This window comes from Salmo trutta, chromosome 7 (assembly GCF_901001165.1).
Source record: "Salmo trutta chromosome 7, fSalTru1.1, whole genome shotgun sequence".
Lineage (NCBI taxonomy): Eukaryota > Metazoa > Chordata > Actinopteri > Salmoniformes > Salmonidae > Salmo > Salmo trutta.
The window spans coordinates 43,700,334-43,723,508 of NC_042963.1; the positions used below are offsets into that span (position 1 = coordinate 43,700,334).

Here is a 23,175-nt window from a genome sequence, read left to right on the forward strand (position 1 = left end):
TCGGTTGCCATCCGAACCTTAAGTAGCTACTTCGAGTAGTCGACTGTTAGTGCATGTGGAGTTGCTGGACATGCATCAGCACAGACGGGCCTCGGGTTTAATCTGTCCGTAGGTGCCGTGGCAACAGGTTGCAGGGCCAACATTATGTTTCTCTGTGCATCAGAGAGGAAGTGGTTGCTATCAGTTTCAGGGCAGAAATGTGTTTTCACTGCTTATCTGTGATGATGACCTAGCAGCTTTCGCATGAATTACTTTTGTCAGCCATTGTTATTATAGAACTAACTCTAGTTTCCTTGTAGTATCTCAGAAATGTAGGCCTATAGGTTTGATGCTTCGACATCTCTATTGGCTCTAATCTGGGATGCACAGATACACTATTGGGAATCCTACAGAGGTTCTAAATCTTTTCCCCTGTGGATTACTCTTTTATACTAATCCACCACCAACATTCTGCCCTAAGATGCATACACTGATACAGTCATGTATTGTATGAAGGCAATAAAGCCACCATTAGGCCAGTGACCACACACACTGTACAGTACTTATAGAGTTATGTGCTAGATGAATTGGGATCATTAGGTTTGGGGATGAAAGTAGTCCTGTGTGCCTTGGAAGGCTGGAGTCCTGTAATGTCTTGGCACAAGTTCAGTTCAACACTGCTCTCCCAGAATGATGAAGAGGAGTTTTATCAATGTGTTCCTATTGATAAATGCATACTCTCATTTTAGTCTGTTTATAGTTGGTGTTTTGAAGTTGATCAGCAGGAAAAAGTCCTGTTGAGCAATATCAGACGAATCTGATGAGGACTGCTGATTGTCTGCTATGATCCTGAGGGCAGCACTTCTATAAAAAGAAAAACACAACCTTGAAAACTGTATGTCATCGCTAATTCCAGGGCAATTACGAATCGGCTTACTCACAGAGGATGTCATTTGAAACTGAAAGCAGTCATTCTTATAGCTTCTTATTAGGTCTAGAGTCAGACTCTGCTTGTCAAAGTCATTGGGGGTGAGCTCATTGACTGTGTGTGTGTGTGTGTGTGTGTGTGTGTGTGTGTGTGTGTGTGTGTGTGTGTGATTACTGCCTTGAGTCAGCAAAGGACCCGAGGGCAGATGAGGTCATTCTTAAAATCACAGGGTTAAGCCAAACAACCTTACATTATCCAGGCTCTGCCCCAGCTCCCTCCTCTGTGAATCTGCAAACATGGACTACATGTCCAGCAGACAAAGCCAAGCTGTACTGGGACATATACCTACATCTGGGAAACAAGTATAACGTACTGTACCATTATTTATAGCAGACGCTCTTCTTCCCCACAGTTCAAACACTCTAGTCCACTCTAAAGAGACCAGGTGTCCAGGGTCAATAGGAAGTGACAATCTTAGGCTGGTCTTGTGAACTGAGCAGTCACTCTGGCTCCCACTCTTCCTGTGGAGAGTGGTGGAAGAAAGCCTTCCTCTGAAATGGCACAGAAAATCTTTAGTGGATTACCCAGCCTGCCTCTCATTATAGCATTAGTCTGCAGGGCTAAACCTTTATTTTGCATCATCTGCTAATCTGTTTGGCTCATGCTCTTTGAAGCGGATGTCATCTTGCTGTGGTGTTCTGCTCTATTAACATCAACCGCTCTCCAAATACTGTATATGGACTTCCCTCAGCCTGGCCTATTTAGCTGATCAGCTCCTGGAAAAAATCCACAACATTTTACTTGGACCGCAAAGTCAACAATGGGAAATGGGCCGATAGCTTTCTTTTGGAGTCCTGTCTTCCTTTTTTTAATGTTCCAGAGGATGTGAACATGCATGTCAATTCTTGTTATTGTTTGAATTTCACTGCAGAAGATAACTTAGAATCCACCTCTGGCATTGACTGATGTATTGAGGGCCAACATCTATGGATGTAAGGGTTGGTCAGGGGTAATAGAGATTTAAAATCAGATGACTCAATGGAAGGCCAAAACCTCAAATATGGCTTTATACAGTAGACCTATAGTACATGTCATCAAGTCAGACCTCAGCTATGTGATAACATGTACAGTACCTTCTTGCTCTTAGTAAATCAATCAAAGTTGTCTTGTTGGTAAGCTGCAGATGGCTAGCCTGTTTCATGCCTTGCTGGTTAAAGCCCCATCAATATAAAACAACTACAAAATATTTAGTGCCAATGTTACCAAGCACAAAAATTGTTTTAAGTCATTTTCTTCATATTAAGTGTGTATTCCTCTCGTTGCAGGAACATTTGAGAAACCTATTCCACCACCACTGCCCACTAAGGTGAAGGAGCAGAAGAAGAGTGTGGATGGACCTACATTGGAAGCCAAGAACCCAGTAAGGAAGGGTGAGGCAGTTCATTATACCAGGGTGCTTATGGACCAGCTATAACCAGGCTAAATCCCAGGTACTATCCAGTACAACGGGTGAAGACACCCTAGTCTCTCTACATTACTGGCACAGGGCACACATCTTATATGGCCTCATAAAAGTGAGATGGATGTACTGTCATAACTAATTCCCACATAAACCCTAAATATGCGAGTTGGTATTGTCAAGATGTGCCAAGGCTGCAAGTCGGCAGAAAACATTACTGCATGGGAGTTTTAGATTAATACAGTGATGAACCTGTTTGTGTTCTGAGAAATGAAAGTTACCAATGCTAAGCCTGTGAAGTTGTGGTGTATTTAACGCAGTTAGATATATTGTTTAATGAACAATACTTTGACGAGCAGTGAAATGGAAATCTCCCCAACGTGGCAGCTGTGTAAATTCGACTATCTGTGAAAGGCGCTCACAACCCCATAGGCTCTTGTCCTGTTTTTGAGATAGCCGATAGATTATCAGACTCTGCCATCTAGATTCCAGGTGTTCATACGTGTGGTTGGCATAGGGACATCTCCCCTGTGTGTTTGCCTAGCTCACAGCAGATAGACTATACCACCGGAGTCAATGCGACAGGCTGCTTGCTGATAACATTCATTTGCAGTACATGGGGGACCACATACAAACACACTGTAGGGGTATGACCATGAAAAATGCATGTTCATTTTGTAGTTCAGACACATTTTTGTGTCCAGTACTGTGTATGTTTGAGATTGTTGCAACACATTAAACATACTTACACCATGTCATGGACTTTTCCTCATGTCCTGAATTAACCCATTGTGTCCCAATAGATTCATCGGTGTCCGGTGTTAAGAACGTGTTCACCCGGCTAGTGAGGGTGGCCCAGCGTTACCTGCTGGATAAAGATTGTCAGAGTGGGGACAGTAAGCCTTCCCCATCCCGAGGCAGCTCTGCCAGGCGCCGCTCCTCCAAGGCCAGCAGGACGACGTCCTCAATCACACAGTCACAGGTCAGCTAGCCAGGGTCAAAACACAGGCTACGCCAACTCTCATTCACCTGTAGAGAAAGTACTGAAATGTGGGGAAGATCTCAATTGGAGATGCCTCGTGTCCTCTCTCTTCGTCTCTTTCTCAAAACTCGTTGGATGAGAGCGAGGTCCCTCCCCTCTGACCTACTCCTCCAATGGGTTTTGAGAAGGCGACGAGGACGCGAGGAGTCTGCAGTTGAGCTCTTCCCAGGCTCTCACCCTTTTTCTAGCGAAAACCATCACATCTTCCTCCTCTCCTTATCTGTGTTTGTGGTTATTCTGCACAGTATTTGTACTTTGTAAAAATCAAGCTATTCTGCAGGGACCCTCAGTATTCGTCATCTGCAGATTTTCAGCATATTACTTTTCAACAGTGTTGAGTTTTCATTAGCAATTATAGACTGTAACAAAGGGCTATGTGTTTATGACTGGCTGTATTTACACAGCCTCAAGACCCATTTGGACTCAGTCAGTGTGCCTTCCCAGAGGAACACAAAGCATGATGCCTGAAACGCTGTATGAGACTGGTCTGTGGCAGTTCTCCCAGGGCCTACAGTATTAGTTGGATCTTAGGCTTTAGTTTGACCTCTTGGGTTTCACACATGCATGCAGTTGTCATTCTCCGTTTAGAAAAAATGTCACATTACACAAGAGGAGGTATTTTACCCATTTACCTCTGAGAATTTGTAGAGGAAGCAGATTTTTCACACTGACCTTCTGGTTTACTGTAGGACTTTCATGAAGGGTCTCCGTCTGAATTAGAACTGGAACCTTCCCTTTCAACCAGATACTTGGAGGCTATTTACGACTCAGTTATTAAAAGTATTTTCATAGGACTACGTTTTTGCCTCTCAATTTTCTATTCTGTCTATACTGTCTCAATTAGCTGAGACACTCAGTGGTTTTAGGTTATTGTTATGGTCTCTATCTCCCTCCAGATCAGAGCCAAGAGGAGTCAAAAGGGTGTGTCCCAGCAGGGAAGTGTGAGTCAGACCAGAGGAGGGACCCTTCCCGGTCCTACCCCAGACTCAGATGGGCCGGTCAAAGACAGGTTGGTCAGAAATCTCCTGTTAGACACATCTGTATTGGTCAACTGAGAAATGCACAGTAAGAGCAACATCTTCTCCATACTGCAATTCACAGCTTTGATTAATGATGGACCTTTTTTTATTTGGAATATTATCTGATTTGTGGTTACTTCATGTAGATGTTTTCACTAAGCAATACAATTTATGGCTCTGTCAATTTCTCTGAGAGGCCCAAGAGAATTGACTACTTTAATAGGTTTATCGGTCAGCCAGAGGAGTTAGCTCCCAGCCAGCAGAATGACTTTCCCACAGACTGCTGTTACATATGGGAACCTTTATGATCAACATGCATGTTCCTCATAGGGGCAAAGAACCTCAACAGGAAATTCAAGGTTGTAAAAGTTGCCACTTATCTAACTTACATACCGTTTTTCCATTCATAGCATTAATTATGTGGTAGTCATGCATACAACACTGGTGGGTGGAGGTAGGCAATCCCACAGCCATGAGCTTCCTGTTTTTGCTTAAAATACTTCAAAACAAAAACAATTTATGCGCTGTTAAATGTCATCGCAATTAGAACTTGAAGAACAGACTCTTGGAGGGCGGAAAAGATTGACATGAATTCTACTTTTTAATGGGCATAGGTTGAGGTCCCCGCCCCTCTACATCAACTCCATAAATCAATATTTTTGTGTTCTAATGACAAGCTGTTTTAATGGTCTGGGTGTAGCTGGTGCAGAGGAGTCAGGCGCAGGACAGCAGAGATGAGTAATAAAAGTAACTTTACTCAAAATCATCAAATACATGTAGATTTACCAAGCCCACACAAACGGACCGAAATACATAAAACAAACACGCACAAAAACCATGGGGAAAACAGAGGGTTAAATAAAGAACATGTAATTGGGGAATTGAAACCAGGTGTTTAAAACAAAGACAAAACAAATGAAAAGTGGATCGGCGATGGCTAGAAGGCTGGTGACGTCGAACGCCGCCCAAACAAGGAGAGGGAGCGACTCCGGCGGAAGTCGTGACACTGTTCCATGTCGTGTCTCCCTGGCAGGCAGGCTGGCCTCAGCCTCATTCTCATAACAAAAGCATATCACACACCTTTAAGCTGGGGCCAGTAGTCTGTGTGCATACCTGTCATTCCTCACAGGTCCCGTATTAGTGTCAAGTGGCTGAAATCGCTGAAACGATGAGCGGGTCGCCCGGGGTCAATGAAGGGATTACGCTAATTTGACACAAGATTACAGAGAGGGCAGGGAGTGGATTTGACTCCTCTCAGCGAGTTGCTGAAAAGGCATGTCAGCTTTTCAACACTGACGGGGCCAGGCACCAAGGAGCTAATGGCCAGTAGAGGCCAGGGGTATTACAGCTGCTGTTGACTATAGCACACTCTGGCTCATGTACAGAGTAAAGTGTCTGACTCTGAGCTCTGTTCCTCTGATCTAAGAGTAGAGGAGGTAGTCACAGCACACTGGAACTCCCACCAGTAGATTTCAGTCACTCATCAGCAGGAGATTGTAATATCGCTGTGTATTTAATATCTGTATTCAAAGAATGTTGATTTCAGATTGTGTAATGTGAACTTTTTCCCCCTCCATAAGTTTAATTGTACTCATTTGTAGGATAGTCAATAGATCACATTTTTATTTTGAGCTACTGAAGAAATGTGGTGGTTATACTGTGTTGTTCCATAGAGTTTATGGGTTGGACCCCTGGCTGAGGTTGACCTGTATAGAAGGTGTAGGTCAGGCACAGGTCATTCCACTAAATACAATGGTCACATGACACATTTACCAATTTCACCCAAGAATTTGGCCGATCAGGAATCTGAAAATGCTGAGCAAAAAGTTTGGTGGTTCCCCTTCCTCTGGAATTGTTGTGTGGGTTTTTAGAGCTCATATGTTGAATCATTTAACATGCCTAAACAGGCTTAATATTATTATTTCATAGTTCTCAGGTATCTCAACCCAAATAGAAGATTTGTAATTTTTGTTCTATTCCTGTCTATACAGTACTAGGTTAGGGTGCAGTTTGCTCTCATCTAAAGCCATCTAGCCTCTATTGTCAGACTCCAGTCACCCAAGTCATAGACTGTTCTCTCTGCTACCCCATGGCAAGCGGTACTGGAGTGCTAAGTCTAGGTCCAAAATCCCCCCCCCCCCCCAAGCAATAAGACTACTGAACAATTAATCAAATGTTCACCTGGTCACTTTACCCCTACCTACATGTACAAATAACCTCAACTAACTGTAACCCCGCATTGACTCGGTACCGGTACCCCCTGTATATAGCCTCATTATTGTTATTTTATTTTGTAACTTTTTTTTACTTCAGTTAATTTTGTAAATATTTTCTTAACTGCTTTGTTGGGCTTGTAAGTAAGCATTTCACGGTAAGGTCTACACCTGTTGTATTCGGCACATGTGACAAATACAATTTAATTAGATTTTTTGGTAGCTATGTTTGTAGTTACAGTATGTTTTGTGTTGGTAACTAAGCCCAACATCCACACTTTATAGGTGTTAATCACCTGTTTGTTGGTGTAATGTGCAGAGGAAGCTTGTTTGAAGGATGAGGGAATTCATGAAAAATGGCAGGTGTTTGGTGGGTGACTGGCTGGCTGCCACCCTTACACCCAACCCCGGTGCTGTTTTGTAAATGGTGTATGGCATAGGGAGGATATCTCTCACTCCCCCCAGCCCTGCAGGTGCTTCCTCTGTTAATGCCCTACACCTGTGGATAAATCAAACCACTGACATTTATGACATATTTATGAGCCAGAGAGGGGGAAGATGGGGGAGCGAGAGGGTCTACATACAGTACGTGTTTTTATGTAGCCCCTGTGTCAGTCGAGTTTCACACCAAGGTGTCACTGTAGAATGGTTATTAGACTTCTTGGCTATTGACCTGTGGCTCATGATGTCTGACTGAGCAGAGTACTTTTACTCCCCATTTTTTTTTTTTTGGGCGCCTTTTCTATTATAAGATGTAGCTAGTCTAAATCAAAAGTTGTTAATGTGCATTCTGTGTAGTAATCTATAATGATCATGTCAACATTGGACTACATTAAACAGTTTTAAAGCGGAGCTGAATTAAACACTTGTGCATCACAGATTGGGGATAGCTGTGACATGAAAGTGAGTAAACGTTATTATGCTCCTGTTTCTCCAGCAGGCCAGAGCCAGCAGCGTTTAGGAGAATGGGTTCTGGTCCTGTAGGCAGGGTGGCCCGTAGACGCAGCAGTCTGCCCCCAAGAGTCGAGTCCCTCCGCCTGCTCCGGACCAGGACCCCCCAGTCCCCATCGCCCGCTCCCTCCAGCCCAGCCCAAACACTGACCCATCAGAGACGGAAAACAGCCCTATCCAGGTAAGCTGGAACCTACTGTCTACATTGTGTTATAGAAGACTGGATCAGGGTTGAATTCATTAGTCAAAATATTTTGTAATGCTTACTCTAGGAACCAAATGGAAACAAGCGGAGAAAACGGGAAGGGCCTAAGTGAACTTGTCCAATAGAAACACTTGTTTTTGTTGCAAAACATTTTCTGTTTGGAGTAAACGGTTCCCGTTACAAAATGTTTTACAACATACTAAACGTTTTGCAATGGAGTCCGACAAATGAATACACCCTAGGAATGTAACTGATATGCAGACCATGTACTGTATAATAGACTGGATCTGTTTTCTAGCTTGGGGCTTAGAGTCCCAGTAACTCATTCCAAAGTGTCTTCCTGACTTGAGTTTATCTGAAGGAGGTGAAATCAGATCCGTTCTCTATTTGCGTTGGGCTTGACAGATGTGATACCCGCTCACAGAAGTGTGGTTGTAGTGTTCTTTTTAATTAAAGGGATCACCACTCATATTGCGAAATCATGTTATAATGACAGATTATTGTTCCTCCTGGAATATGAGGTATAGGGAAGTGTAACTATATAGTAATAATATACACCCCACATCAGAGATGAACCATGTAACATGGAACAGTAATCTTCTCGTTGTGCAATCAGCTGTAACAACACCTCCTGAACTGAGGACCCTCACAGCCCCACCCCACCATTTCAATGTGTTGTTCGCAGGAAATTATTTTTTACCTTTTTAAATGGTTTTGCACTCCAAGCAGCCAGTCCCCTGCTGTATCTCATAATATGCTCCTGTCCGGCCCACCTATACACAGTGCCTTGACCTGCCCTGAGAGACATTACGTTAGTGTTCTGTTTCCCTGTAGTGTAGGCAGGGCTGGGCCACAATGGTACCAAAATAAACCAGAGAGCTGCCTGCCTACTGCGTACTCTGTCCCTGGAAGTTCATTCAGTGTCTGCAGGCATCCTGGCAAAGCCAGAAGCTCTTAGGAGGAGTGGTGGAAAATGACAGTCGGAGTGCCTCTTTATCTACATGCAGGCCAGACCACTGCAGTGTCAGCTCCCTCCCTCCATAAACTCTGATCAGCACTACAGAGCAGATGTATTTATAATCGGGCACCTCTCTGGCAGCCCCCCAGAGCTCTCCCCTCTGACACACCAACCAACCTCACTTCCATTGGAAAGATCAGCCATGGTCAAAGACTGGAGCAGATGAGTCACACTGCAACTAGGAAAACGCTTGATTAGCCTTTTGGTTCAATCCTACAAAACTGTAGTAGTGAACAGATTGGAACTGCTCTATTTTGGTCTGGTATAGTGTTTATATTATAATGTCCACTCTGGACATGTGGCCCTGAACACTGTGACTGACTATAGAAATCCACATTGTGTTGTAACCTGATGGTGGATGCTGCTCCGTGGGATGATCTGAATAATTGGTGCTGTGATGCCTTGTTAGTCTTCATGTACTGTCCATGTGATCTAACTTGACAGATAAATGTGTCATAATTCCATCATTCCATCTGACATCTTGCCAGGGACAACCGAACTGCTAGTGAAGTGGAAAACTAGCTTGACAAGTGTTTTTCTCACCCGTACTTTGCCTACTGAGCAGACCGAAATAGAGAGGGGTGAGTTGGTGTTCTGTGTAATAGCTATTTACGTGACTGTTGGTTGTTTTCACTGAGCTATGTGGGAAAGTGTTTTATGCCAGACTGCGTGTGTTAGAGTTCACAACCATGCGTTTCACGACTGAACAAGTTGTGCTTCCGGATCATTCACATTTGTTTTGTGACTTAACGGGTGTATGTAAATAAGACAAGTAAACCATCCCTCTCCAACAAAAGCAATTGAATTGCGTAAATACAGTTGACATATTTAAGACTAACTTTATTCATGAAATGACAAGCAAAATATGTGCGGCAGCTATAACTGTCTGTTTAAATTGACATCTAACAAAGACACAAGCGCCATAGACTGGCACACTTGTTTGCCTCACTGACTAGTTAGTCAGCCCCACCCACATCACTGTATGTACAGTTGAAGTCGGAAGTTTACATACACCTTAGCCAAATACATTTAAACACAGTTTTTCACAATTCCTGACATTTAATCCTAGTAAAAATGCACTGTCTTAGGCCAGTTACCACTTTATTTTAAGAATGTGAAATGTCAGAATAATAGAGTGATTTATTTCTTTCATCACATTCCCAGTGGGTCAGAAGTTTACAGACACACTAAATTAGTATTTAGTAGCATTGCCTTTAAATTGTTTAACTTGGGTCAAACGTTTCGGGTAGCCTTCTACAAGCTTCCCGCAATAAGTTGGGTGCATTTTAGCCCATTCCTCCTGACAGCGCTGGTGTGAGTGAGTCAGGTTTGTAGGCCTCCTTGCTCACACATGCTTTTTCAGTTCTGCCCACAAATTTTCTATAGGGTTGAGGTCGGGGCTTTGTGATGGCCACTCAAATACCTTGACTGTGTTGTCCTTAAGCCATTTTGCCATGACTTTGGAAGTATGCTTGGGGTCATTGTCCATTTGGAAAACCCATTTGCGACCAAGCTTTAACTTCCTGACTGATGTCTTGAGATGTTGCTTCAATACAGTGAGGGGAAAAAAGTATTTGATCCCCTGCTGATTTTGTACGTTTGCCTACTGACAAAGAAATGATCAGTCTATAATTTTAATTGTAGGTTTATTTGAACAGTGAGAGACAGAATAACAACAAACAAATCCAGAAAAACGTATGTCAAAAATGTTATAAATTGATTTGCATTTTAATGAGGGAAATAAGTATTTGACCCCCTCTCAATCAGAAAGATGTCTGGCTCCCAGGTGTCTTTTTATACAGGTAACGAGCTGAGATTAGGAGCACACTCTTAAAGGGAGTGCTCATAATCTCAGTTTGTTATCTGTATAAAAGACACCTGTCCACAGAAGCAATCAATCAGATTCCAAACTCTCCACCATGGCCAAGACCAAAGAGCTCTCCAATGATGTCAGGGACAAGATTGTAGACCTACACAAGGCTGGAATGGGCTACAAGACCATCGCCAAGCAGCTTGGTGAGAAGGTGACAACAGTTTGTGCGATTATTCGCAAATGGAAGAAACACGAAAGAACTGTCAATCTCCCTCGGCCTGGGGCTCCATGCAAGATCTCACCGCGTGGAGTTGCAATGATCATGAGAACGGTGAGGAATCAGCCCAGAACTACACGGGAGGATCTTGTCAATGATCTCAAGGCAGCTGGGACCATAGTCACCAAGAAAACAATTGGTAACACACTACGCCGTGAAGGACTGAAATCCTGCAGCGCCCGCAAGGTCCCCCTGCTCAAGAAAGCACATATACATGCCTGTCTGAAGTTTTCCAATGAACATCTGAATGATTCAGAGGACAACTGGGTGAAAGTGTTGTGGTCAGATGAGACCAAAATGGTGCTCTTTGGCATCAACTCAACTCGCCGTGTTTGGAGGAGGAGGAATGCTGCCTATGACCCCAAGAACACCATCCCCACCGTCAAACATGGAGGTGGAAACATTATGCTTTGGGGGTGTTTTTCTGCTAAGGGGACAGGACAATTTAAACACATCAAAGGGACAATGGACGGGGCCATGTACCGTCAAATCTTGGGTGAGAACCTCCTTCCCTCAGCCAGGGCATTGAAAACGGGTCTTCGATGGGTATTCCAGCATGACAATGACCCAAAACACACGGCAACGGCAACAAAGGAGTGGCTCAAGAAGAAGCACATTAAGGTCCTGGAGTGGCCTAGCCAGTCTCCAGACCTTAATCCCATAGAAAATCTGTGGAGGGAGCTGAAGGTTCGATTTGCCAAACGTCAGCCTCGAAACCTTAATTAATGACTTGGAGAAGATCTGCAAAGAGGAGTGGGACAAAATCCCTCCTGAGATGTGTGCAAACCTGGTGGCCAACTACAAGAAACGTCTGACCTCTGATTGCCAACAAGGGTTTTGCCACCAAGTACCAAGTCATGTTTTGTAGAGGGGGTCAAATACTTATTTCCCTCATTAAAATGCAAATCATTTTAACATTTTTGACATGCGTTTTTCTGGATTTTTTTGTTATACTGTCTCTCACTGTTCAAATAAACCTACCATTAAAATTATAGACTGATCATTTCTTTGTCACTGGGCAAACGTACAAAATCAGCAGGGGATCAAATACTTTTTCCCTCACTGTATATCCACACAATTTTCTTGCCTCATGATGCCATCTATTTTGTGAAGTGCACCAGTCCCTCCTGCAGCAAAGCACCCCCACAACGTGATGCTGCCATCCCAGTGCTTCACGGTTGGGATGGTGTTCTTCAGCTTGCAAGCATCCCCTTTTTTCCTCCAAACATAACGATGGTCATTATGGCCAAACAGTTCTATTTTTGTTTCATCAGACCAGAGGACATTTCTCCAAAAAGTACAATATTTGTCCCCATGTGCAGTTGCAAACCGTAGTCTGGCTTTTTTACCGGGGGTTTTGGAGTAGTGGCTTCTTCCTTGCTGAGCGGCCTCGATATAGGACTCGTTTGACTGTGGATATAGATACTTTTGTACCTGTTTCCTCCAGCATCTTCACAAGGTCCTTTGCCGTTGTTCTGGGATTGATTTGCACTTTTCGCACCAAAGTACGTTAATCTCTAGGAGACACCTTCCTGAGTGGTATGACGGCTGCGTGGTCCCATGGTGTTTATACTATTGTTTGTACAGATGAACGTGGTACCTTCAGACGTTTGGCAATTGCTCCCAAGGATGAACCAGACTTGGAGAAGTCTATTTAAATTTACATTTACATTTAAGTCATTTAGCAGACACTCTTATCCAGAGCGACTTACAAATTGGTGCATTCACCTTAAGATATCCAGTGGAACAACCACTTTACAATAGTGCATCTAAATCTTGGGGGGGGGGGGGTAGAAGGATTACTTTATCCTATCCCAGGTATTCCTTAAAGAGGTGAGTTTTAATGACTCCAACCTAAGTGTAGGTAAACTTCCAACTTCAACTGTATGTTTGTGTGGGACTTGGAGGGGGTTTATGAAACATTCTGTAGGATATCCCTTTAGAGAGGCACAGTGTTGATGCATGGGAAGAGCAGGGTATGTGTGTCATGATATGGCCAGTGGTGATTTTAGCATGTAAATCTTGGTGGGGCAAAATAGAAATGTGAGATGCATGCCAGCAAAGCCACTACAGAACACGAAACAATACATGAATTGCACTATAACGGTGACAGATGGTGCCCACAAACTGTTAGAGCCAACATAAAGCTGTCCCAACACTTTACCACTGCTATACTTCGCTATCAGCGTAACCTTGTCTGGCAGAGAAACAGTTCGTTCAGCCTCATTTATTGCCTTTTAAAAAAACATCGCTGAAAAGGCTGGCTGACTTAAACAAATGTTGTTTATACTGACAATTCAGGTGGTTAAATTATGGCATAAGGGGACAACAAGCAGATAAGCGTAATTTTGATTAAGACATTAATGAGCGAGCTAGGACAGAGTCAATATAACTTTTTTGCAATGATGAAATTTACAGCAACAGAATTCAGAACATGCACAGTTTTTTTACGGTGTTCTCCCTGTACACCAAGTCAGAACCGTAGGATACATTTTTTTTTTAACTAGGCAAGTCCGTTAACAAATTCTGATTTTCAATGACGGTCTAGGAACAGTTGGTTAACTGCCTTGTTCAGGGGCAGAACAACAGATTTTATACCTTGTCAGCTCAGGGATTCGATCTTGCAAACTTTTGGTTACTAGTCCAACGCTCTAACCGCTAGGCTACCTGCTGCCCCATATAAGCAGACAATGAAAGCTTGATGATTAAATTTATCCAAAATACAGTTATAGGCTACATGTGCACCACCAAGTCAGAACATGAGGTGGAAATAGACCAAATTATTAGGGTGAGGCACACTTAGTATTACTTTCTTAGATACGGAATACATATCTACCTGGCATATTACATAATTTATGTAACAGCATACAAGACATTTTTGGACTCACCTTGTTGTGCTGTGCTCACGTGAACAGGAAGGTAGCGTGGCGGTCCTTCGTGGGCAAATTTTGTCGTCAAACTTTAATCAAAATCTGCCATTCTCTGGATTTATGGTGCTTTCAAGACAACTTATTTATATATATACACACACACACACACACACACACACATACACACATACAAGGTTGAATCATGATGACGTCAGTGATCTTCAGGTTGTAGCTCAAAGACAGTGTTTCCCAAACTTTTTATAGTCCCATACCCCTTCAAACATTCAACCTCCAGCTGCATACCCCCTCTAGCACCCCTCTGTCACTTCCCACATCCCGGCTCGTGGGAAGTGACAGAGCTCTTATAGGACCAGGGTACAAATAATAATATAATCAAATAATTTTGCTCTCTAACCATCTTACATTTAAAACCTTATTTGTTCATCAGAAATTGTGAATTACTCACCACAGGTTAATGAGAAGGGTGTGCTTGAAAGGATGCACATAACTCTGCAATGTTGGGTTGTATTGGAGAGAGTCTCAGTCTTAAATAACTTTCCACACAGTCTGTGCCTGTATTTAGTTTTCATGCTAGTGAGGGCCGAGAATCCACTCTCACATAGGTACGTGGTTGCAAAGGGCATTAGCGTCCTAACAGCGCGATTTGCCAAGGCAGGATACTCTGAGCGCAGCCCAATCCAGAAATCTGTCAGTGGCTTCTGATTAAATTACATTTTCACAGAACCGCTTGTTGCAATTTCGATGAGGCTCTCTTGTTCAGATATCGGTAAGTGGACTGGAGGCAGGGCATGAAAGGGATAACGAATCCAGTTGTTTGTGTCATCCGTTTCGGGAAAGTACCTGCGTAATTGCTCACCCAACGCACTCCGGTCCTTCGCTACATCACATTTGACATTGTCTGTAAGCTTGAGTTCATTTGGGGCGGCAGGTAGCCTAGTGGTTAGAGCGTTGGACCTAGGCCATCATTGAAAATAAGAATTTGTTCTTAACTGACTTGCCTAGTTAAGAAATTGCACACAAAACATCATATAATGATGGAAAGACCTGTGTGTTGTCCTTGTTAATGCAGACAGAGAAGAGCTCCAACTTTTTAATCAGCCTCAGTTTTGTCCTGCACATTGAATATAGTTGTGGAGAGTCCCTGTAATCCTAGATTCAGATCATTCATGTGAGGACAAACAACACCCAGATAGGCAGTCGTGTGAGAAACTCGTCATCATGCAAGTGGTCAGACTAGTGAAAATTATGGTCAGTGAAACTTTAAGCTAGTCTCTCAATTAAAAAAAATCGTGTCAATACTTTGCCTCTTGATAACCAACACATGTAAAAGCGTTACATGGTCACTGCCCATATCATTGCATAGTGCAGAAAATACACGAGAGTTCAGGCACGTTGCTTTAAGAAAGTCAACCATTTTCACTGTAGTGTCCAAAACGTCTTTCAAGCTGTCAGGCATTCCCTTGGCAGCAAGAGCCTCTCGGTGGATGCTGCAGTGTACCCAAGTGGCATCGGGGAAAACTGCTTGCACGCACGTTACCACTCCACTATGTCTCCCTGTCATGGCTTTTGCGCCATCAGTACAGATACCAACACATCTTGACCACCAAAGTCCATTTGATGTCACAAGCTGTCCAGTACTTTAAAAATATTCTCTCCTGTTGTCCTGGTTTCCAGTGGTTTGCAGTAGAGGATGTCTTCCTTAATTGACCCCCCCCATAAACGTAATGAACATATACCAGGAGCTGTTCCAGGCCCGCCACGTCTGTTGACTCATTCAGCTGTAACGCATAGAATTTACTGGCTTGTATGCAAAGCAGTAATTGTTTCAAAATATTTCCTGCCATGTCACGGATGCGTTGTGAAACAGAGTTGTTTGATGAAGGCATTGTCTGTATAGTTTTTGGGGCCTTTTCCCCCCAGCATTGTCCCAGCCATATCTGCAGCAGCAAGAAGTATTAGGTCCTCCACAATAGTAAGGGGCTTGCCTGTCCTAGCCACTCGGTAGCTCCCTATATAAAAAATACTTCTAGCCCCTTCTTATTAATAGTATATGTTGCCCTCATACACATCTTACTACTCGAAAGTCGTCTTAATTCTCACTCAAACTCCTGTGGCTTATTTTCCAAATTGGCATGTTTTGTTTCTAAATGTCTGTGCAAGAGTGAAGGTTTCATTGTGTTGTGAGATTAGTACTTTTGCACATGTAACACACTGGCTGAGGAAAGGCAATACTCCCAATTTTTAACAATATCCAACCCCAAATCAATGTAGTTATCAGAAACTCGGGAAGAAAAAGACACACCCCTTTTTCAGGACACTGTATTTAAAAGCTAATTCGTAAAAATCCAAATAACTTCACAGATCTTCACTGTAAAGGGTTTAAACACTGTTTCCCATGCTTGTTCAATGAACCATAAACAATTAATGAACACGCACCTGTGGAACGGTCGTTAGGAAATTAAGGTCACAGTTATGAAAACTTAGGACACTGAAGAGGCCTTTCTACTGACTCTGAAAAACATCAAAAGAAATATGTCCAGGGTCCCTGCTCATCTGCGTGAACGTGCCTTAGGCATGCTGCAAGGAGGCATGAGGACTGCAGATGTGGCCAGGGCAATAAATTGCAGTGTCCATACTGTGAGACGCCTAAGACAGTGCTACAGGGCGGACAGCTGATCCCCTTCGCAGTGGCAGACCATGTGTAACAACACCTGCACAGGATCTATACATCCGAACATCACACCTGCGGGACAGGTACAGGATGCCAACATCAACTGCCGGAGTTACACCAGGAATGCACAATCACTCCATCAGTGCTCAGACTGTCTGCAATAGGCTGAGAGAGGCTGGACTGAGGGCTTGTAGGCCTATTGTAAGGCAGGTCCTCACCTCACTTCCGTCATCATGAAGTGCTTTGAGAGACCTCCACCCTACCTGACACCCTAAACCCACTCCAATTTTCTTACCGCCCCAATAGGTCCACAGACGCAATCGCAATCACACTGCACACTGCCCTAACCCATCTGGACAAGAGGGATACCTATGTAAGAATGCTGTTCATCGACTACAGCTCAGCATTTAACGCGACAGTGCCCTCCAAACTAGTCATTAAGCTCGAGACCCTGGGTCTCGACCCCACCCTGTACAACTGGGTCCTGGACTTTGACGGGCCACCCCCAGGTGGTGAGGGTAGGAAACAACATCCCCACAAGGGTGCATTCTCAGCCCTCTCCTGTACTCAATGTTCACCCATGACTGCGTGGCCATGCACGCCACCAACTCAATCATGAAGTTTGCAGACAACACTACAGTGGTAGGCTTGATTACCAACAACGACGAGACGGCCTACAGGGAGGAGGTGAGGGCCCTCGGAGTGTGGTGTCAGGAAAACAACCTCATACTCAACGTCAACAAAACAAAGGGATGATCGTGGACTTCAGGAAACAGCAGAGGGAGCAGCCCCCTATCCACATCGATGGGACAGTAGTGGAGAAGGTGGAAAGTTTTAAGTTCCTTGGCGTTCACATCACGGACAAACTGAAATGGTCCACCCACACATACAGCATGGTGAAGAAGGTGCAACAGCGCCTCTTCAACCTCAGGAGGCTGAAGAAATTCGGCTTGTCACCAAAAACACTCTCAAACTTTTACAGATGCACAATCGAGAGCATCCTGTCGGGCTGTATCACCGGCTGGTATGGCAACTGCTCCGCACACAACCGCAAGGCTCTCCAGAGGGTAGTGAGGTCTGCACAACGCATCACCGGGGGCAAACTACCTGCCCTCCAAGACACCTACACCACCCGATGTCACAGGAAGGCCAAAAAGATCATCAAGGACAACGACCACTGCCCGTTCACCCCGAGATCATCCAGAAGGCGAGGTCAGTACAGGTGCTTCAAAGCTGGGACTGAGAGACTGAAAAACAGCTTCTATCTCAAGGCCATCAGACCGTTATAAACAGCCACCACTAACATTGAGGGGCTGCTGCCAACATACTGACTCAAATCTCTAGCCACTTTAATAATTCAAAATTGGATGTAATAAATGTATCACTTTAAACAATGCCACTTTATAGAATGTTTACATACCCTACATTACTTATCTCATATGTATATACTGTATTCTATACCATCTACTGCATCCTGCCTATGCTGTTCGGCCATCGCTCATCCATATATTTATATGTACATATTCTTATTCATTCCTTTACACTTGTGTGTGTGTGTATAAGGTAGTTGTTAAATTGTTAGATTACTTGTTAGATATTACTGCATGGTCGGAACTAGAAGCACAAGCATTTCGCTACACTCGCATTGACATCTGCTAACCATGTGTATGTGACCAATGAGCTTTACACTAGGCCTGTACTCTGGAGCGGGATCGATTTGGAGATGGAGGGTCCGTCATGGTCTGGGGCGGTGTGTCACAGCATCATCGGACTGAGCTTGTTGTCATTGCAGGCAATCTCAGCGCTGTGCGTTACAGGGAAGACATCCTCCTCCCTCATGTGGTACCCTTCCTGCAGGCTCATCCTGACATGACCCTCCAGCATGACAATGCCACCAGCCATACTGCTCATTCTGTGCGTGGTTTCCTGTAAGACAGGAATGTCTCTGTTCTGCCATGGCCAGCGAAGAGCCCGGATCTCAATCCCATAGAATTACTGATGCTAGCATTGGATGTGCTCGTGGAAGCAGAACAACTTGTCGTTGACAGGTGCAGGTGTAGTACTGCTGGTAGTAGCAGTACTACCAGTAGAGCTGGTATGTGTGTCTATGGACACGGGCCTTACTTTTTTTTAACCATTTGTCAATTTTCAAGCAAACGGAATGAGCAGCAGCTACGTTTGGCTAGATACGGACCGTTAGTGGAATTCCCGCGAGAGCGTAACGGTTCATGTGATTGGATGTTCATTATTTGACTAGGCTACCTGTATTTGACATTGTTATTTCCCTGAACACTAGATGGTTGAATTTTATTTTTGGCAGTGAAACAAGGCTACTCAGGCGGGGGGGGGGGGGGTTAAATGTCAATCACATTTTTATTTGGCGTACCCCTGACGGCACAGTTTGTGCCCGACTGCACAGTTCCAGTTTGGGAATACCTGCTCTAGAAAGAGGCCAGAGTTCCGAATTTACAATTCCGAGTTGGATGAAATTTCAAAATGTATTTGTTTTCCCCCTGAGTTTCCAGTTGTCTTGAACTCACTCAGATTTGCAGTTCCGAATTAACAGTTGTTTTGAGCGCGGCACAAATCATGCTTCATTGACAGCATGGTGAACTAGGAAAAGAGACCCTTAATCTCCGACTTGATTCATGATGATAACTGCTAGCTATGACTTTGAAAGTATGATGTTGACATGATCAGTCCAATCAAAGCTACTGTAGATATGTGATTTGATGTAATTTTATCTGTGGCCAATGACCTTCTTGGATGGGCACCTCTAATGTAACTATATGGCAGCACCCAAGTGGCTTGAATTTTCTAGCTCTACCCGTCGGCTTGGCGGTGACGTAATGTCCTCATAAGTGACTGAACACTGAGCCAATCATGGCGCAATGCTCTGTATTTTCTGCTGGCTGCCCCACCACCACAGAAAGCACTGAGCTAGGCTGAAACACCTGCATTTTGGAGCTGCCTTACTCAAGAAAACAACAGAGAGACCATGTTTGTATGCGGCTTTATTAACTCAATTATATATATTTTTTTACATTGTTTGCAAACTCATATGTGACACATTAATGCCAAAATAAGAGGCAAAACAGGAAAGCCTATATTTATTTTAAAAAATTGCAAAAAATGTGGGGCTCAAAACTGCCCTGAATGACTGGTCGCAACTGGATACGGCCATATGCTGCTGTTCAGAGAGGTGGTTGCCCGTCTCCTCCCTCCCCTCTGAGCACTGAGGGAGGAGAGACAGTACAGGTCTACTGGGACCAGATTAGGATATGGCTGGCAGGGTGACTCAGTAGTGATATGCTGCTGAACATGCTTTAACTATGGAACCTGATCACTCACTGTGTGTGGTGCAGTAGCACTCTGTAGTTATTTGTTCAGGTGTAAGGCTTATGTAACCAACAACAAAGGGAAATGGGGCATGGGATCTGTGATCAGAGCGCCAGCTATTTTATATATATTTCAGTGGAGCTCAATGGGAATATTTGTTTTGAGACGATGCAAACTGTGCAGGACTACCAGAGCTGTTTGTCAAGAGTTAAAGCAATGATTAAACAAACTGATAGCATTTTATGGACATGTATACTCTTAGCCTCCACCGCCATGCTCCTATAACACTGTATACAACCGTTGCCTTTAATTTTTCATGACATCACTCCTGATTTCCCAGCAATTGGCCTGCTGTTCAGACGGCTAGTGTTTCTGTGGAGACTAGGAACAGAGGGAAATCCAGACAGTGCACATGCTTGGGAAACATGATTCCATTTGAAGCTTTGCAATGCGGATGTCACAGATGGATAAGTAATCCAATAAGTTGTCTACTATAGGTTTAGATTCCTAGTATAACAGACAAGAAGAGAAGAAACATTTATTAAATTGACTCCTCAATAACTTCTTACCAATGCTTTGTAAGACTACAATGGAAGAGCATGTTGAGTATCATACCCACTTGTCTGTCTAGAACCCTCAACTGAACTCTGGACCTCAGTCAGTTTCACTGTTTTTTTTCCCCCATTGGTTCCCTCTAACCAGGGACTGATTTTAAACCTGGGACACCAGGTAGGTGCAATTAATGATCAGGTAGATCAGAAAACCATCAGGCTCTGGACCTCGTAGGGTAAGAGTTAAATATCCCTTGTCAAGAACATGATCAAAGTGTCAATGACCTGCAGGTTAGTTAGAGCAGTAGTTAAGGTAGAGACCCTCTCAAAGGTCCTCAGACCTACCAATACCTTTGTCCCAGGCAGCACACCTGTATTCTCACTGGCCAACATTGTTTCAAGAGGATGAGAGAATTGGTAATTTAACAGACACTCTTATCCAGAGCGACTTACAGTAGTGAGTGCATTATTTATTTGTATAGACCAACCTCTGTCCATAGGTGTCTTACTTGCTGTATTATGAGAACTCATTCCAACCGAACAGACCCCCCCCCCCCCCCCCTCCAAAGGGACAATAATTATTATCAAATATGTGTGCTTGTGTAAGTGTTCAGTTTATATATGTGTTTTTTCAGCTATTGTGGGAAAGTCATTCATTGACCAGGAAAAGATTTTGTGAAAGTCCCCTCCCTTTTGTGGTTTCTGCTGCAGTGAAATTGAATTTAAATTATGCATGCTGGGTGTCTGCTTGAGCAGAAAGACAAAAATTGCCTCCTTTGTCCAAAGTGGTGCCACTCTCCTCGTGGCTGTAGGAGAACTGTAGAAACCACCATTCTGCTACTACATGACAGCTAGCCTAAATGTTTCAGTAGAGCAAGTAGCCATAGTCAGCCATTGTTAATGGAGTTTGAATGTCAATCACATTATATGGATTTAAAATGTATATTCTTGGCAAAGGAATTTCTTAGCGTTGTAGCTAACCCGGATCCTGTTGTAATGTTGATCTCAGTATATCAACTTAGCATACTGATCTAGAGTAGTAGACTTTCACATGCAGCATAGATTCTGCTCTGATAATCCTTCATAGAGGTCCCAGGAGCTGAAAGTTAATATGGGAGTGAAGGATTGCATCTGATTGCCACAGGTCTGTTTCACCTGTAGTCCTGCCCTGCCATCAGCACCTGTGATCGCTCTACTGCACTCTTACCCAGCCATTCACAGGCTTTCACGTCCAGGTCCCACACGGCCAGTGTTGCACTAGAAAAGGCCTCTTGGTATCACTGACAAAGGTGGCTTTGTTCACAGCAAGATGCAATATTTGCTCCTCATTGTGGCAGACTCTTTCGAGTCCTCTGGTTCTTTTGACGCATGTAGGACTTTGTGTGTGCCGTAGCAACCCCTGACATTACAAGGTTATGCTGAACTCCGATAAGATATCTTCTGGAGTTATATTTTATTATCACTGTCTTGATGTATAATGGCAACTCTAATAGTGGTAGTACTGCCCATAGCCTCCATTGCCCTAGCCCAGTTAAACATGGTGCTCAGTGTGTTCATTCTCACAAAGTTTTGTATGAACAGAGCGTTTCCCCATTCACACGTCAGAGGAGGACACATCCCTCCTCACTATCATTAGGCTACAGAAATAGCCTAACAATAGTTTTGTTTCGGGATGTCAATGTGTGTTTTGTCCACGTCTACATTTATACTCTGAACATTTTAGAAAAATATGTTTTCAGAATAACTTGTTTGCTCAACAATCCAGATCTCCAGTCTCTTTCAGTATCTAGACTTAGAAAAATGTTTAGTGGCTAGCTTCAGTTGAATGCCGTTTGAAAGAGCAGGGGTGCAGCGCCACGACACCCAGTCCTGTCAGCGCCACGACACCCAGTCCTGTCAGCGCCACGACACCCAGTCCTGTCAGCGCCACGACACCCAGTCCTGTCAGCGCCATCCTTAATCTTCTTTCACTGGTTGATAATGTATTTTTTTTTACTGATCACCCGCTCTCCACTTGTGTCATAGGGAACTGTCATCAAGATGTCACTGCCTGAATAAGACTTCCAACCCCTTAAGGAACACTCAGGAGTCCCAACTCATCTGAGGAAAGGAGAACCTGCACTTGATGGTACTCTTGTTTATCACAATGCCCTCAAAACCCAACACGGAGGACTACAGAGTAATGTCCCCATGGAAACCTTTTAAACATCACATGCAAGATCCAACCTTCCTGGATGTCTTAGATTAATCACTGCTCATAGTTGTGAATATCATTGTCCTAGGAAGGGCCTTCTGATATGGGGCATATCCCCTTTCCAATGTTTGTCCTACCACTGCTACCCAGAGATTCAGCACTCGCTGGGTAGTAAGAACAGTGACTTTTCACTCGGCCCTCTGGTGCGACGACTAGGCTAAAGGTGGGATTTGCTGTGTATCATATTTTAGCACTGCATGTGGGAGTGTATATTTAGTTGCGAATTCTACCTCTGGATTTCTGTGACGTCGCTCCAGTGGAGTTGTTTGTTGTTTTCATGTATCTTGTACTCATAGACATCAATGTTTTTATTGTACAGCTGTTTTGAAATAATAAAATATGAACCCTTCTAATGGTCAGTCATTTATTCACTAGAATGTTTCTGAGTGTGGTAACGTGGAGTCACCGCCTGCTCTTTGGTTTGCATTTTTTATGAGAAGCTCAATACAACTATACAAGAGATTAGAAACTTAACATCTCTACATAAAGAGGTAACGTTTTGTATTCTATGATGAACAGTGGTGATAGTGCCACTACTGTTGGATTTGACAGATTCCGTAATGAG

At 43.7% G+C, this 23,175-nt stretch overlaps 1 protein-coding gene across 1 annotated transcript in view; it reads left to right on the plus strand.

The window, feature by feature from the left end:
• si:ch211-266k8.4 (carabin) overlaps positions 1–22,963 on the plus strand; it is a 47,961-nt gene extending 24,998 nt beyond the window's left edge. Inside the window, exons 11-15 of the mRNA XM_029759027.1 lie at positions 2,233–2,337; positions 3,170–3,348; positions 4,305–4,417; positions 7,578–7,772; positions 22,382–22,963. Coding sequence (XP_029614887.1) covers positions 2,233–2,337; positions 3,170–3,348; positions 4,305–4,417; positions 7,578–7,772; positions 22,382–22,460 — 671 coding nt within the window. The 3' untranslated portion in view covers positions 22,461–22,963. The remainder of the gene's footprint in view (positions 1–2,232; positions 2,338–3,169; positions 3,349–4,304; positions 4,418–7,577; positions 7,773–22,381) is intronic.
• Positions 22,964–23,175: the final 212 nt, after the last annotated feature.